Genomic DNA, 18,517 nt, shown 5'->3' on the forward strand with positions numbered 1-18,517 from the left:
GCTGTGTATTGTCACCCTGCTTATTTAACTTCTATTCAAAGTACATAAGTGAAATGCTGGGCTGGATGAATCACAAGCTGGAATCAAGACTGCTGGGAGAAATATTAGCAACTTCAGATATGCAGATGATACCACTCTAAAGGCAGCAAGTGAAATGGAACTAAAGAGCCTCTTGATGAAGGTGAATGAGGAGAGTGAAAAAGCTGGTCTAAAACTCAACATTCAAAAAACTAAGATTATGGTATCTAGTCATATTACTTCATGGCAAATAGGAGGAGGAAAAGTAGATGCAGTGACAAATTTTATTTTCTTGGGCTCCAAAATCACTGTGGACAGTGACTGCAACCATGAAATTAAAAGATGCTTGCTCCTTGAAAGAAAAGCTATGACAAACCCAGACAGCATATTAAAAAAGCAAAGATATCACTGCTGAAGAAGGTCTATATAGTCCTATGTATAGTGTCTGTATAGTCCTATGGTGCTTCAAGTCATCATGCACAGATGTGAGAGCGCCCTGGACCATAAAAAAGGCTGAGTGCCACAGAACTGATGCCTTCAAATTGTGGTGCTGGAGAAGACTCTTCAGAGTCCCTTGGACTGCACGGAGATCAAATCAGTCAATCCTGAAGGAAATCAATCCTGAATATTCATCAGAAGGACTGATGCTGAAGCTCAAATATTTTGGCCACCTGACACAAAGAGCTGACTCATTAGAAAAGACCCTGATGCTGGGAAAGATTGAAGGTAAAAGGAGAAGGGGGTGGCAGAGGATGAGATGGTTAGCATCACCGACTCAATGGGTATGAATCTGAGCAAATTCCAGGAGATAGTAAAGGACAGGGGAGCCTGGCATGCTGCAGTCCATGGAGTTACAAAGAGTTGGGCATGACTTAGCGACTGAACAACAGCAAAAAAAAGTTCCTTCTTAAGGAACTGGCTTATACTTCTTTCTAGGAACTGAATTATATTTTAAACATTCTGTATAACCAAAAGCTGAGGTTGTGAAGGAAGTCTGTGATTGCTTTTTTTCAGACATTGGGCTTGGTTTGTCCTTCCATACAACGTAATTCTGTTGAAAGAAAAATCTTTCAAATGCAGGGACTAGATTCCATCTGACCATGTATCACTGTTTGTGCAGGATGTTCAACACCTGCAGATGAACACGCCACAAACGTAGTCAGATATCTCCTTTTATGTGAATTCTGCCTCCATTCTGAGCTCCGTCCTGAATCGAAGTGTTTCCTGTCCACTGTCTCAGCCTGCAAGTGCTAGGGTCGGATAAAGCCAGCAGGGGAGGAGGAGGAGGAGCCCACGTCCCTAACTTCTGCACTTCTTCTCTGCTGTTCATGAAAAGTGGACAGGGCCGGGCAGAATATGGAGGCCAAGAGACATGCACACACTTCTGATGCAAATGCTGTTATGAGATAAGATGTCAGGGCAGTCAGAGTTGCAAGCGGGCAGCATTTCAAAATGCTGTTACATTTTGCTGGCATCAGAATCTTTTCTTAATCAGGCCTACCAGGGCCTGACATTTCTTTACCAACGTGTCCTAAAGGCTTTTCAGTTCTGATGAGGATGTTGGACTGAAAAACACTCCGTTCGGAGGGTTAATACCTTACATCGCTGCTGAGAGTTCAGAACAACCTCCTGAGGATGAGAAATGACCTAGAGTGGTGACAGGCTGGGGGTGGGAGGGGGAGAAGGGGTGGCTTTGAGCAAAAAGGAAAATGGGAAAGAAGTGCTACAGTGACTCAGAAACTGAGCATGGATTCAACTTGGCCAGGAATTAGGTGAAGGGGGCTCGAAAAAACACGCTGCTGTCTTCAGCCATGTGGGACCTTCACCTTTCCCCATCTCAACTGTTCTCTTTTCTTCCTGCCTCCTCTGACTTCCTGGTCCTTTTCCTTCCATTTCCTTTTATCTTCCCAGTTGACCATGCACTTCTCTCTCCCGTCTGTTCCTGCAAAGTGAGGGGGGAGACTCCAGAGTACTGGGGCATGCTGTCACCATGTGGCAGATGGTTTGGCAGATATTTGGCATGAGTAGATGATATTACTGCTGCAACTGGTACTAATGAACAATGCACCAGGCATGGGCGATGTAAGATGTACAATAAGGAGTTAAGATTCTGTGCCTATGCCCCCAGGAAACTCACAGTCTGGTACGACAAACGTGATGCACATGAAGACACACAGGAAAAACAGAAGAAGCATAGTATGGTGGTAACTTTATGTGCCAACTTGGCTAGGCTACAGTGCCCAGCTGTCTGGTCAAACACATATCTAGACATTGCTGTGAAGGTATCTGGGTGTGTGATTAACATTTATAATCAGTTGACTTTAAGGAAAGCAGATGACCCTCAATAATCTGGGTGAAGGCCTTCACAACAAAAACTGAGCCTTCCTGAGGAAGAAGGAATTCTGCCTCAAGACTACAACATAAAAATCCTGCCTGAGTTTCCAGCTTGCTGGCCTGCCCTATGGATTTAGCAATTTAGGTGGCAACATCAATACCCAAATTTCTGCCCGTCCTACTGCAGACTCACCCCCACAATCGTCAAAGCCAATTCCCTAAAATATATCTCCATCTCTCCCTCTATACACACACATACATACTCACATTCTCACATACACCCTATCAGTTCTGTTTCTCTGGAGAACCCTGACTAGCACACTAGCAAATAAGGACAAGGTCAATCATGCTACTCAATTCAGAGGTGCGGTGATTAGTAGCTGCTCTCTCCATTCCTTGAAATCAGATACGTTCTGTCTCCAGGTCCAAAGAGTATTCACTTACCTGATGTTCACTCACTTTATATAAGTCAGTTGAAAGTCACTGGCTTTAGTAAACTCTCCTCTCTTATACATCTAAGAGCTGAACTATTATTTCCACTTGCTTTTTGATCCCTGATTTTTTTCATTTCTTAAAAATGTCATTATTGATTCAGTAAGACTCTGACCAACATCACTGAGTGAGTGAGTGAAAGTGGCTCAGTTGTGTCTGACTCTTTGCGACCCCATGGACTATACAGTCCGTGGAATTCTCCAGGCCAGAATACTGGACTGGGTAACCTTTCCCTTCTCCGGGGGTCTTCCCAACCCAGGGATTGAACCCAGGTCTCCTGCACTGCAGGTGGATTCTTTACCAGCTGAGCCACGAGGTAAAGAATCCGCCAACAATAGGGCAGACCTGATTTGATCCCCGGGTTGGGAATATGGGAGTCTAAATTGTTTCTGTTGCCAAGAAAAGGCTGTCACCTTAGATGTCACACTGTCCTCAATTCCTAATAATCAAAGTGTTTTCACTTAGATATGTATACTGAATATTTTGAAGCTTTCCTATACATCTTCACCTGAAAAACTCTATTTTAATTTTAAAAGCCTGTCCTTTTCTAGAGGATGGCCATGGAGTTTTTTCTTTCTTCCTCGAATCAACTAGCAGTGAAGACACTGCCTTCACACATCATACTTGGCTAACAGTACACAGTGCTGATCTGCGTCACCTCTGACTTACAAAAAGTGTCAAAAATGTCAAGTGCAAGTACAAAGCAGTCATGTCATACTGCCCCTTTACTAAACAGCAGGTATGATTTTCTCTGATGTGTGAGATTGATGGTTTGTCTCTTTCTTACTACTCCCACCCATCATTATGTTTAATCTAGATTCATCTATGACACATGTAATTTGTTGATTTTATAACTCCTCTATATGTAAATAAAATGAGTAAGAAATACAAAATTCCAATGAATAATTTCTACCTTCTTATAAAATCAAATTGGCTTAGCTGAACGTATGTCTATCAAAATACAAGTGAAGCCCCACAGCCAACTTTCAGCTTACAAGCAGAGTAAGAAACAGAACTCAAAAACCATATGTAAGTAATAGTTATTGTAGTCTATTTCATACATAAACCAGACAGAGCATCCCAACTATTATAAGTTAAAAGATTTCCAAATGAAGCAAAGTAGAGAAAAGTTCTGTTGAGTTTACATAACAACTAGTTTCTCTCTCCCATGAAACATAACAAAGTACTTAAGACATTTGTTTAAAAAAAAACAAAAACAAAAACCTCAGCCATTCTTTTCAAGAATTCAGTATCACTTCAAATATAAATTTCCTCCTTAATCATTTAATTGACATGTATCCCATCAAAGCATGCAACTGTCAGTCATACACAGCATCCAGCATGCACCATGCAGTAAATTGACAGCAGAGGTTAACAACCTGGAAGCATAGGATCTGAGAATGTGAGAGCAAGTTAAGGACAAGAGTTCCTCTCCATTGTCACTGAGGGTCGAGAAGCAATGCTGAAGCGTAGAACAGTGAGAGTGGGGGAAATACAGTTTGTCCAACACATAAACATATCTCCGCAAGTGGCGGCAGGTATAACTGAAAGACAAGGGTAAAAGGAGAAAAACAGAAAGAGAGTTTTCCTTTGAAAAAATAAATCATTCTTAATGACCTCAAAGCTTCCTGTGTGTTTTTACTAAATGGTGCGCAAGAAAAAACGACTTTTAAAAGAGAATATTAAAAAGAAAACAAACAACCTGAGTTTTTTAAAAAAATGGACAAAAGACCTAAGCAGACACCTCACCAGAGAAGATATACAGAAGGCAAATAAGCATAAGAAATGGTGCTCTACATCATATGTTATGAAGGAAATACAAATTAAAACAGTGAGATACCGCTACACACCTATCAGAATGGCCAAAATCCAGAATACTGACACCACCAAATGCTGACAAGGATGTGGAGTAACAGAAATTCCCACTTATTGCTGACAGCAATGCAAAATGGTACAGTCATTTTGGAAGACCATTTTAGATTTCTTACAAAACTAAACACGTTCTTACCATATAACCCAGCAACCATGCTTACCCAATGAGCTTGTTTACCCAAATGAACTGAAAATATATGTTCACACAAAAACCTGCACACGTATGCTCATATCAGCTTTTTTTATCATTGCTAAAACTTGGAAATCACTAAGATGTCCTTCAGTAGGTAAAAGGATAAATAAACGGTGGTACATCAGAGAGTGGAATGTTATTCAGCACTAAAAAGAAATGAGCTATCAAGTCATGAAAAGATATGAAGAAAGCTTAACATGCATATTACTGAGTGAAAGAAGCCAATTTGAAAAGGCTATATAATGTATGATTTCAAATCTATGATACTCTGGAAGAAGCAAAACTATGGCAACAGTTAAAAAAAAAAAGTCAGTGGTTGCCAGGGGTTGGTAGGGGGGAAGGGATTGGTAGGCAGTGAAACTATTGTGTGTGATACCATAATGGTGGATACATGATACTATGCATGTGTCCAGATCCACAGAACGCAAAACTCCATGGGTGAAACCTCATGTCAACTATGGAGTTTGGGTGATAATGACATGTCAAGTAGGTTTACCAGTTGTAACAAATGTGTCACCTCTGGGGCAGAGTGTTGATACTGGGCAAGGCCAAGTGACAGAGGAGGCAGAAAGTATGGTGGGAATTCTCTGTACTACCTGTTCAGTTGTGCTAGGAACCTAAAACTGTTCTTAAAGAAAAAATTTATTTAAAAGGAAAATAATGAGATATACTGACAGAGGGAAAAGTCTAAAAATACGATGTCTTTCGTTAACTATATAAAATTTGTCTTGGTAGAGCAAAGTAATGTGAGCTATTCCCTCTTTGCAGTATTACAAATAAATTCCTGGGAGACAGGCGAGACTACTACAGCAATGTGGAAGATGCCATGGTACAGGAATACTGAACTAAGAGTCAGAAAACTCAGAAGTCTAGATTCAGCCCAACCACTGGCAGTTTTATAATAGTTGGCACTTGATCTTATCTAAGCTTCGATTCCACAAACCACAACATGAAAGTTAAAAGTTTCAATTACTCCAAAACTCTGAAGTAATATTATAAAATAATTTAATATTACTATTGTCAGAGCAATTTCATTTGTGTCACATTTTAGATTACTTAAAAATAACAATTTTGAAAGAGAAAAATATCAAATCAATTTGACAAAGTCAATTAACCAAATAGTAAACACATCAATTGGTATGCCTAGACTATTTGTCTTTGAGAACCATGTATCAAAAACCATACCAAAAGTATATCAAGTTCCTAAGAAGGCAGCAAGTAATCTTTAAAGTGTGATAGAACTGAAAATAAAACTAAGAGATGTAAAGATTAGAAATAGGTAATATTGCCAAAAATGGACAATCCAATCACCCACTCAACCAAGTAATGAACCAATCAAGTAAATCAGCCACCTGGTATCTATAGAGTACGATCTACTGCATGTAGGAACAGTGCTGGACGCTGAAGAGAAGTTGAGGAGGAAAATACACACAAGTCTTACCGGTATATACACCTTACAAGATAGAAAGATGTTAGACAATAACAAAATTCCACAAAAATTGTACAATTTCAAACTTCAAAGTGCAATAAGCACTCTAAAGGAAAAGTACAGAATGCTTCAAGAGGAATAAAATGGAGATCTTGAGATCTGGAGGCTGAGGAAGGGCTTTTACAAAGTGAATTATAAGCACACATCTTAAGGAAGTATTCAAGTTAGCTAAATTAACAGTGTGGGCTAGGGAGGGGGACATGATTCAATTAAAAACTATTACAAGCAATACATGACTGTGGTAAAAAAAAAAGTGAGTTCAAAATTAAAAAGCCTTCCTCTATTAAAAAAACAATCAGTTTTTTAAAAAATACCATGGTTCTATCACAATGATATGAAAAAATGATGAAGTATTCAAAATAAATAAAAAGTTAATCACAAATATGTATGAAGAAATCTTTAAAATGATAGTGAAGACTACACATGGACATCACCAGATTGTCAATACTGAAATCAGACTGATTATATTCTTTGCAGCCAAAAATGGAGAAGCTCTATACAGTCAGCAAAAACAAGACTGGGAGCTGACTGTGGCTCACATCGTGAACTCCTTATTGCCAAATTCAGACTTAAATTGAAGAAAGTAGGGGAAACCACCAGACTATTCAGGTATGACCTAAATCAAATCCCCTACAATTATGCAGTGGAAGTGACAAATAGATTCCAGGCATTAGAGCTGATAGACAGAGTGCCTGAAGAACTATGGATGGAGGTTCCTGACATTGTACAGGAGACAGGGATCAAGACCATCCCCATGGAAAAGAAAAGGAAAAAATGCAAAATGGTTGTCTGAGGAGGCCTTACAAAAAGATGAGAAGAGAAGAGAAAGGCAAAGGAGAAAAGGAAAGATATACCCATGTGAATGCAGAGTTCCAAAGAATAGCAAGGAGAGATAAGAAACCCTCCCTCAGTGATCAAAGCAAAGAAATAGAGGAAAACAATAGAATGGGAAAGACTAGAGATCTCTTCAAGAAAATTAGAGATACCAAGGGAACATTTCATCCAAAGATGGGTTCAATAAAGGACAGAAATGATATGGACCTAACAGATGCAGAGGATATGAAGAGGAGGTGGTAAGAAAACACAGAAAGTGAAAGTGAAAGTGAAGTCGCTCAGTCGAGTCTGACTCTTAGCCACCCCATGGACTGTGGCCCACTAGGCTCCTCTGTCCATGGGATTTTCCAGGCAGGAGAAGAACTATACAAAAAAGATCTTCATGATCCAGATAACCATGATGGCATGATCACCCATCTAGAGCCAGACATCCTGGAATACGAAGTAAAGTGGGCCTTAGGGAGCATCACTATGAACAAAGCTAGTGAAGGTGATGGAATTCCAGTTGAGCTATTTCAAATCCTAAAAGATGATGCTATGAAAGTGCTGCACTCAATATGCCAGCAAATTTGGAAAACTCAGCAGTGGCCACAGGACTGGAAAAGGTCAGTTTTCATTCCAATTCCACAGAAAGGCAATGCCAAAGAATGTTCAAACTACTGCACAATTGCACTCATCTCAAACGCCAGGCTTCAACAGGACCTGAACCATGTACTTTCAGATGTTCAAGCTGGTTTTAGAAAAGGCAGAGGAACCAGAGATCAAATTGCCAACATCCGTTGGATCACTGAAAAAGTGAGAGAGTTCCAGAAAAACATCTATTTCTGCTTTATTGACTACGCCAAAGCCTTTGACTGTGTGGATCACAACAAAGTGTGGAAAATTCTGAAAGTGATGGGCATACCAGACCACCTGACCTGCCTCTTGGGAAATCTGTATGCAGGTCAGGAAGCAACAGTTAGAACTGGACATGGAGCAACAGACTGGTTCCAAATAGGAAAAGGAGTACCTCAAGGCTGTATATGGTCACCCTGCTTATTTAACTTATATGCAGAGTACATCATGAGAAACGCTGGGCTGGAGGAAGCACAAGCTGGAATCAAGATTGCTGGGAGAAATATCAATAACCTCAGATATGCAGATGACACCACCCTTACGGCAGAAAGTGAAGAACTAAAAAGCCTCTTGATTAAAGTGAAAGAGGAGAGTGAAAAAGTTGGCTTAAAACTCAACATTCAGAAAACTAAGATCACGGCATCCGGGTCCTATCACTTCATGGGAAGTAGATGGGGAAATAGTGGAAACAGTGTCAGACTTTATTTTCCTGGGCTCCAAAATCACTGCAGATGGTGACTACAGCCATGAAATTAAAAGATTCTTCCTCCTTGGAAGAAAAGCTTTGATCAACCTAGACAGCATATTAAAAAGCAGAGATATTACTTTGCCAACAAAGGTCCTTCTAGTCAAAGCTATGGTTTTTCCAGCAGTCATGTACGGATGTGAGAGTTGGACTATAAAGAAAGCTGAGCACTGAAGAATTGATGCTTTTGAACTGCGGTGTTGGGAGAAGACTCTTGAGAGTCCCTTGGACTGCAAGGAAATCAAACCAGTCAATCCTAAAGGAAATTAGTTCTGAATATTCATTGGAAGGACTGATACTGAAGCTGAAACTCCAATTCACTGCTTCTGATTGGAAGCAGTGACTCATTCGAAAAGACCCTGATGCTGGGAAAGATTGAAGGTGGGAGGAGAAGGGGATGACAGAGGATGAGATGGTTGGATGGCATCACTGGCTAGATGGACATGAGTTTGAGCAATCTTTGGGAATTGGTGATGGACAGGGAAGCCTGGCATGCTGCAGTCCATTGGGTTGCAAAGAGTCGGACATGACTGAGCGACTAAACTGACTGACTGAAGAATGGATTTCACTTCTATGTGAAAATCAAACAAACAACAATCCAAGCCCATAGATAGAGAGAACAGACTGGTGGTTGCCAGAGGCAGGGCTGGGGGTGTGGGGTAAAATGGTGAAGGTGGTCCAAAGGTACTAACTTCTAGTTATTAAAATACATGCCATGCATGAAGATGTAACGTACAGCATGGAGAGTAAAGCTAGTAATACTGTATTGCATATTTGTTCTCTTCACTCAGATGCAGAGTAAATCTTAAAAAGTTCTCACTTAGAAGAAAAAAAATCTGTGATTATGTATGATGACAAATGCTAACTAGACTTACTGTGGGTTTTAGACTTATTATTATTTTTCAATACACACAAATAGCAGATCATTATGTTGTACAGTTGAAACTTTCTCTGGTGGCTCAGCGATAAAGAATCTGCCTTCCAATGCAGGAAATTCGGGTTCAATCCCTGGGTCAGGAAGATCCCCTGGGGAAGGAAATGGCTACCCACTCCAGTATTCTTGACTAGGAAATCTCATGGACAGAGGAGCATGGTGTGCTACAGTCTATGAGGTCACAAACTGTTGAGACATGAGACTTAGTGATTAAACAACAATAACATATGAAACTAATAATATTATATGTCAATTACACCCCAATAAAAATAATACATTTAGAAAATTTTAAAATAAAATAGTAGTAAGGAAAAATTTTAGACTCAATAAAACAGAAAAATATTTTTATACAGGAAACTCTAGGACTGTAAAGTTATTAAATGTTCATGTTATTCTAAAAATTAATATGCTCACAAATATCAGTAAGATTTTTTAGAAACTAGATAATACTAAGGTTCATATAGAAAATTAAACATTTAAGAAGGGCCAGGAAATCCTGAAGATGGAACCAACTCTACCACCTATTAAAATATACTCTAAAGCAACACTGTCAGAAAGTTTGGTACAGTGCATGAGCAGACAAAATACCAGAACAGACTGAAACAGGACAGGAATCTAGTACAAATAACTAGAAAAAAAAATACAGCTGACTCTCTACTTTGCCTCTTAAAATAAATTCAAGTTGGTCAAAGACTTGAAGGAAAAATAATGCTACAAAAAAGTTCAAAAATAAACCATACACCTGAGAATCATTTAAAAGTAAGACTCATAAATTTGACCACAAAAAATGGAAAATATGAACGGAGGAGACGATCAGTTTTCACCCTGTATCATCTTTTGTACTATGTGAGCTGTCTGCCATTTTCATGTATCAAGGAAATAAAGAATTAATTTTTTAAAATTTAAAGGGGCACAGGAGCAATACTTTTGATCAGAAGCAATATCTTAAAGCAGGGCAATCTAGGCGCGTTCACAGACCTGAGAAGTTCAGTATGGTGGTTGTAACAGTGAATAAATAGTCAAAGGTAAGGCAGGTGCATGCAGGGGCTTGTGGGCTGTGTTTATCCTATCATGGAAAATTAAGGAAGGGATTGAGTAGGGGGGGCCACCAGGTCTGCTTTACATTTTTAAAGATACATTTCTGCAATGCAAGGATAAAAACTGGAGAGGGGCAAAAGCTGAAAGATAAAACTAGACTCGGGCAAGAGTAGAAAAGCAAAGACCAGTGAGAAGCTACTGCAACAGTGTTACACGAATACTGCTGATGGGCTGGGCAAAGAAAAACCAGTAAAACCTGCGTCCTGACTGGAGTGGGAGTGATGTCAGTGGAGGAAGATGTCAAGAAAAACTCCGATTTCTGGTATTATGAACTGAATGAAACTACACACGCTGAGACAGGAGAAACTGGAGGAGAGGTGGGTTTTATGGAAAAGATCATGACTTTGGTTCTGAACAGACACAATTTCAGGTACTGTAGTTGTGAGATGTCAGGAAATGTTGCTATATGTCTAAGTCTGAAGCTAGGAGAGGAGTGGAATAACCCAGAGATACAGATAAATACAGACGCTGACACATACATGGAAATCAAAAGTCTGAGAGCATGTCTGAGACAATCTACAGTCAAAGTGATGAGACAGAACCAGGCCCCAGGAATTACAGTGCTTCCACATTAGAGAAAGGGAGAGAGGGATGAGGGAGGAGAGAAGCTGGTAATGAAAACTGAGTGGCAGCTAGGGTGACAGGAAGAAAATCTAAGAGTGTTGCCAAAAATCAACAAAAAAAGTGTTTCAGGACGGTCTTGGTAATAATATACCTTTAAGACAATTTCCATTTATGCTAAACAAATAATAAACTTTTCAAACTGTATGACTAAAATAGCTAAAATATTTTCATAAACAGAGCTACTGTTCAATTTAGGGTTCATTCCTTTTAATCCTCTTGAAATATTCTTTATTTTTTAATAGAGATTGAATGGAAATACCCCAGGTGACTATCAGACATGTCAGAGCTGTATTCTCATTATGTGAAAAACTCTTTGGTTTCATACTTCAAGCTTACAACAACAACAACAACAACAACAAGGAATGAACAAAAAAACAATAAAACTAGTTTTTAATAGCTATCTTTTAAACACACACAATTCTATCATGAAGTCTATCTGCATGTTTTCACAGCAATTGTAACAATGGTAAAAAATGAATTCAGAAATTCAGTAAGCCCCTAGACTTCGAAATTGCTGTTTGAATCCAGTTCCTTCAGTCTATAGTCCTTAAATATAAATCAAGGCACAATCCCTATCAAGCTACCAACAGTATTCTTCACAGAGCTAGAACAAATAATTTCACAATTTGTATGGAAATACAAAAAACCTCGAATAGCCAAAGCGATCTTGAGAAAGAAGAATGGAACTGGAGGAATCAACCTACCTGACTTCAGGCTCTACTACAAAGCCACAGTTATCAAGACAGTATGGTACTGGCACAAAGACAGAAATATAGATCAATGGAACAAAATAGAAAGCCCAGAGATAAATCCAGGCACATATGGACACCTTATCTTTGACAAAGGAGGCAAGAATATACAATGGATTAAAGACAATCTCTTTAACAAGTGGTGCTGGGAAAACTGGTCAACCACTTGTAAAAGAATGAAACTAGAACACTTTCTAACACCATACACAAAAATAAACTCAAAATGGATTAAAGATCTAAACATAAGACCAGAAACTATAAAACTCCTAGAGAAGAACATAGGCAAAACACTCTCTGACATACATCACAGCAGGATCCTCTATGACCCACCTCCCAGAATATCGGAAATAAAAGCAAAAATAAACAAATGGGACCTAATTAACCTTAAAAGCTTCTGCACATCAAAGGAAACTATTAGCAAGGTGAAAAGACAGCCTTCAGAATGGGAGAAAATAATAGCAAATGAAGCAACTGACAAACAACTAATTTCAAAAATATACAAGCAACTCCTACAGCTCAACTCCAGAAAAATAAACGACCCAATCAAAAAATGGGCCAAAGAACTAAATAGACATTTCTCCAAAGAAGACATACAGATGGCTAACAAACACATGAAAAGATGCTCAACATCACTCATTATCAGAGAAATGCAAATCAAGACCACTATGAGGTACCATTTCACACCAGTCAGAATGGCTGCAATCCAAAAGTCTACAAATAAATGCTGGAGAGGGTGTGGAGAAAAGGGAACCCTCTTACACTGTTGGTGGGAATGCAAACTAGTACAGCCACTATGGAGAACAGTGTGGAGATTCCTTAAAAAACTGGAAATAAAACTGCCTTATGATCCAGCAATCCCACTGCTGGGCACACACACTGAGGAAACCAGAAGGGAAAGAGACACGTGTACCCCAATGTTCATCGCAGCACTGTTTATAATAGCCAAGACATGGAAGCAACCTAGATGTCCATCAGCAGATGAATGGATAAGAAAGCTGTGGTACATATACACAATGGAGTATTACTCAGCCATTAAAAAGAATTCATTTGAATCAGTTCTAATGAGGTGGATGAAACTGGAGCCTATTATACAGAGTGAAGTAAGCCAGAAGGAAAAACACCAATACAGTATACTAACGCATATATATGGAATTTAGAAAGATGATAACAATAACCCTGTGTACGAGACAGCAAAAGAGACACTGATGTATGGAACAGTCTTATGGACTCTGTGGGAGAGGGAGAGGGTGGGGAGATTTGGGAGAATGGCATTGAAACATGTAAAATATCATGTATGAAACGAGATGCCAGTCCAGGTTCAATGCATGATACTGGATGCTTGGGGCTAGTGCGCTGGGACGACCCAGAGGGATGGTATGGGGAGGGAGGAGGGAGGAGGGTTCAGGATGGGGAGCACATGTATACCTGTGATGGATTCATTTTGATATTTGGCAAAACTAATACAATTATGTAAAGTTTAAAAATAAAATAAAATAAAAGAAAAAGAAAAACCCTAAAAAAAAAAAATAAATCAAGGCACAGAAAAATGACTTTTATTACCATGTTTTTTGTCCCCATAGTCCACTGTGGTGATTAAAACCAGGTATTATAATCCCCAGTTAAGGCAAAACCAATAAAATATTGTAAAGTTAAATAAAACAAAATTTAAAAATATATGTAAAATATTATAAAAAAAAACAAACAAATAAACTTCAGAATAAAGAAGTGATATGTTAACTAACCTGTCAGTTAGCAATGGAAGAATTCTACCCGGTGGACTCCACCAACTGTGCTGTTACACTCAAGCCCAGAGGCCTTCTGACTGTGTCAATGAATAACCAAGTCCAGGACCCACCTGCTCTGGAAGTTCTCCAAAGTCCTATTCCTGCTCACTTCTTCCAAATAAAAGTACAAGAGAAGATGGGGTTAAAATTTTTTTAAAAACAGGTTTAGGAAAGTTATGACCAATCTAGATAGCATATTTAAAAGCAGAGACATTACTTTGCCAACAAAGGTCCTTTAGTCAAGGTTATGGTTTTCCCAGTGGTCATGTATGGATGTGAGAGATGGATGGTGAAGAAAGCTGAACGCCGAAGAACTGATGTTTTTGAACTGCGGTGTTGGAGAAGACTCTTCAGAGTCCCTTGGACTGCAAGAAGATCCAACCAGTCCATCCTAAAGGAGATCAGTCCTGGGTGTTCATTACAAGGACTGATGTTGAAGCTGAAACTCCAATACTTTGGCGACCTCAACCCTAATGCTGGGAAGGATTGGTGGCAGGAGGAGAAGGGGATGACAGAGGATGAGATGGCTGGATGGCATCACCGACTAGATGGACATGGGTTTGGGTAGACTCTGGGAGTTGGTGATGGACAGGGAGGCCTGGCGTTCTGCGATTCATGGGGTCACAAAGAGTCAGACACAACTGAGCGACTGAACTGAACTGAACTGAACAATTAAATAGGTATTTTTACTGAATCTTCAAAAGGATTCTAGGGCTCAATCCACCAAAGGAAAGCAAAAACTAAAGAAAACATAAAAATTGTGCTCTTTAAAAATGCACATCACTATTAACAAGTGATCACAGTGAATATTAACATCAGTCAAGCAGACCTCATGAGTCTCCTGATATGATCACAGCAGAACTTAAGTCTAACCACACAAAATCATCAGGCAAATCCAGACTGAGGGGTATTCTTTAAAAAAAAAAAAAAGAAAAAGAAAAACAAACAAAAAACCCTCTGTTTTGCTCACATTTTGAAAGATAAGGAAAAACCAACCAAGGGACTGTTCTGGATTAAAGAAGAATAAAGAGGACAACTGAAATATAGTATGTGATTCTGGGATTGGATCCCAGACAAGAGGAATAAAAAAGCATTTTTTTCCCCCTAGAAAGGAAATCAGTGGGGCAAATGACAAAATTTGAGGGCTTGTAGATTAGACAAGAGTATTTTCTCAATGTTAATTTTCTAACTTAAAGAAATATACACTGAAGTTCTTGGTGGTAAAAGTACATCTTGTTTATAAACTTATTCTCAAAGTTTCAGGAAAAAATAGAACACAACATAGCTAATATGGTGAAAACTTAACATTTTGGGAATTTGAGTTAAAGGTTAAGAAATCTTTATACTATGTTTTTAAGTATGCAATTTCAAAGATTTTCAAAAATGAATATTAAAACATCAAAAAACTAATTTAGAAAATAAAATCAAACTAGCCTTTTTGATACAGTGAATAATATCCATTTTGAGATTATGGAATTAAAATCTAGAGCCCTAAAATGTCACCCTGACCTCTATACTTAAAGCTTAGGATGTCAGAAAAACTAGAGCGTGGGAAGTAAGCAAATGCGGTCTGGAGCTATCCCATAAAAAACAGTCACTGTTACTTAAGAGTTGCACTTTCATAAAAAAATAAATTCCCCTTAGTGCCTTCTTATATGAAAATGTCCAAGGTTATGCAATGTATAGTTCTGAAATGTTACTTGATATGGTCATGCCTCACCAAAGTAAAATATGAAAATGTTCTGTCCTGGAACAACATTTAAGTCTGTAAAAGACCCTCAAACCTTAAGCAAAAGAGTGATGCTTTAAAAAGACCCTAGGGTCAAGCTTTCTAATAATGCATTTTACAATACTTTGACAAGAAAACTACAACATAAAAATGAGATTACCAGGGGCAAGTTAAACTTTATGGACTACCAAAAATATTCTGTGTATTCCTTTCCAAACTCTGTTTTTGTTTCATTCTCCTTCCCTTCCTCTTGCCCTCTTTTACTTTCTTTCAAAAAAGTTTGTCAGAAGATTCACCGGTATGTTCAAAATACCAAGAAAACTAAATTAATAATAAATGTTTAGGACCAGTATGAAGAAAATTATAAAAATTTATTATTGTGCATAAAAAAAGTCTTCAATAAATGAACAGACACCAGTATGCTTCTGGATGGGAAAACTAAGTACAAAGAAGGCCATTATCCTCCACAGATTCAAAATCTCAATAGGAATATTTGATTTTGACAATATAACTCTCTCACAGTGATTCCTAAATTTCTTTTAAGTGCTCATCTTAAAAGCCAATAAAAGATATGGATTCCCTTACAGTAAGGTGTACCAAGTCACACAAAGTATTTTATATAAAATTTCAAGATCTTCAGAGGATGCCTGAAGTCCATTCATATGACCCCTACATCCCAGATGCATGAAGCACAAGTATAGAGCAACTGTGTAGAAGAAACAGGTAAAAGATCCAAGAAGACTGAAAAAGAACAGTAATTAGGAGGAATTTAACCTTATGCTATTCAAATATGTAAGTCTATAATAATAACAGTATCAGGAAAAGGTACTAAAAGAAAAAGACACATATGAATCAATATAACAGCCAAGAAAACCAAAAACCAGAATCCAGTATGTGATAAAGTTTGCCATTTAAACTTTGGAAGGGAGAGGGACTTTTTTTTTATATATGGAAAAACCAAGCAACATATGTGAAAACGAACACACAAACAAAAACCCTCCAGGAGACATATATCTTACACAGCAAGTCAAACAAAATTCAAATCAACTAGAGCTGAATGTAAAGAAAGATCCATCAAAGGACAAGAAAAATAAAGGAGGGAAATGGGAGATGTAGCCATAAGAAAATGTGTTATTGATATGACTTTATAAATATTCAGAATGTCAAAGAATCAATAAAATTAAAAGAGAACACAAATATTTACAAGATAGTCAATTTTTCATTGTGTCTATATAGAGGTCTTTAAAATAAATAAATGATGAAAAACAGAACTGATAAACCAAGTGCACATGCTAATATTTCATAAAATACATAAGCAATAAACATTTGAAAACAGTTTACTCTCACCAGTGATGAAAAAAAAAACAAAATTTCAAGAAATACCAATTTTTGGCCATCAAAATGGAAAATGTCTTTAAAAAAAAAGCTGATGGGAATGGCAAGAATACAGGAATATGGACATTTCATGAACATGGGATTTGATCTCACTGAACATACAGTTGAACAGAGGAAGACTGAGAATACATGAGTTAAAAAAAAGAAAATTTCAGTTAATAAAATAAATAAAATATGAAAAAGGTGGTGGGAGAGGGACTGGAGGGGCTAGTTTGGGTGGTTCGGAAAGGCTTCACCAATGGAATGACATTTGAGCTGAGAAATGAATGCTGAGAAGAACTACAACCTCAACTTCTCAAGTACTTCAAAATACTATGAACTATCTTACATTCTTTACTCCATAACTGAATAAAAACATTTGCTACTTTAACTGAAAGAGGTATGAATAAACTTTAACAGGGCTTAGACATGAACAAGACTGTGAGGTTTCTCAGTGGATGGGACTGGAAAATAAGGATGCTTGATAATAGGCTTGCGAGGGCAACATGAGTCATCATATTCAATCTTCTACCCACAACACATGTCTTTCAAAGCACTCTGGCAAGTTGCTCATGTTGCTCTTACCATACATCTTTAAGCAAAAGAGACTGCTCTAATTTGACAAATAGCCCCATCCCACAGATAAGTAAGTGCAACAGTTAGAATATTATTCCTTAAAGTAAGTGGAATTTCTACCCAGTTATGAAATCCAGAATTAGATATATAAAATTTTTCTCTCTACATAACAGAGTGATCAAGGAGGTCATAATAAAATAAAATAAACAAGAAACAAAAATGCATTAGTTACAACTGGAGGTAATAAGGACTCTTGAAGGGAAGGAATTAATTAAGTATTAATCCTACCTTTCCAACTAAATGTAACTGGAAAAAAGAATTCCACTTAAAAATACACTTGTAATATTATAATTAAAATTTTTCCTTTTGGCAGCCTGCAATGAAACCAGTCAATCATCAATAGATGAAACCATCACACATAAGACCAACAGTGAAATTCAGAAAGAAGGGAAAATGTCTCCTATGCAAGTGAAAGACAGGGTGGCAGGAGCAGACCTGGCAGGAGAAGAGAGGTAGAGGGGGCCTCTCTTTATCCTAAGAACAATGGCAAGCGTCTGAAGTCTATTAAGTGGAAGAGTTACAGGGTAAGATTTGCATTGGGGAAGGATCAGTCTGGCTGTAGACAGGTGAATTGGTAACAGACCTGTTAGGAAGTTACTGCAGCCGAATAGGGTGCTAAGGCAATGGGTAAAGAAGTGAAGCGAATGAATTTGACAGAGTTACTTACAAGACTGGGGCCTGAATTGGATGTGGGATGTAAGAGAAAGGAAGAGTCAAAAATGACTTCCAGCTTTCAGGCTTGCATAAAAGGTGATGTCATTCACTGAAGCAAGGAACAGAAAGAGGATCAGGGAGTGCTAGGAAAGGAAAAGATTTCCATTTTGGACTTGGTGCCTTTGAGATGACGCTGAGAAACTCGAAGATGATACCACGTATCTGACTGCACAAAAGGTTTCAGAAGTCCAAGGGCGGTCTAGCCCAGAGATGTGTGTTTGTGAGTCATCCACACCTAAGTGGGAGTGGCTGAGACCACCTATGGAGGGAGCGGAGGTGACTT

The 18,517-nt window shown here is 38.3% G+C and overlaps 1 protein-coding gene across 8 annotated transcripts in view; it reads right to left on the reverse strand.

Moving 5' to 3' along the window:
• Positions 1–18,517, reverse strand: part of DYM (dymeclin) — a 393,514-nt gene that overhangs the window by 170,970 nt on the left and 204,027 nt on the right. For 2 of the 8 annotated variants that reach the window (XM_086373429.1, XM_086373428.1), the window contains one exon: positions 3,417–4,388. The exons of the other annotated variants lie outside the window; for them this stretch is intronic. In XM_086373429.1, coding sequence (XP_086229555.1) covers positions 4,148–4,388 — 241 coding nt within the window. In that variant the 3' untranslated portion in view covers positions 3,417–4,147. Of the gene's footprint in view, positions 1–3,416; positions 4,389–18,517 lie in introns of those variants that run through there. 8 annotated transcript variants of the gene reach the window in all.

This window comes from Bos grunniens, chromosome 24 (assembly GCF_055505025.1).
Source record: "Bos grunniens cultivar Pamir isolate PY7600 chromosome 24, Bosgru_T2T1.0, whole genome shotgun sequence".
Taxonomy (NCBI): domain Eukaryota; kingdom Metazoa; phylum Chordata; class Mammalia; order Artiodactyla; family Bovidae; genus Bos; species Bos grunniens.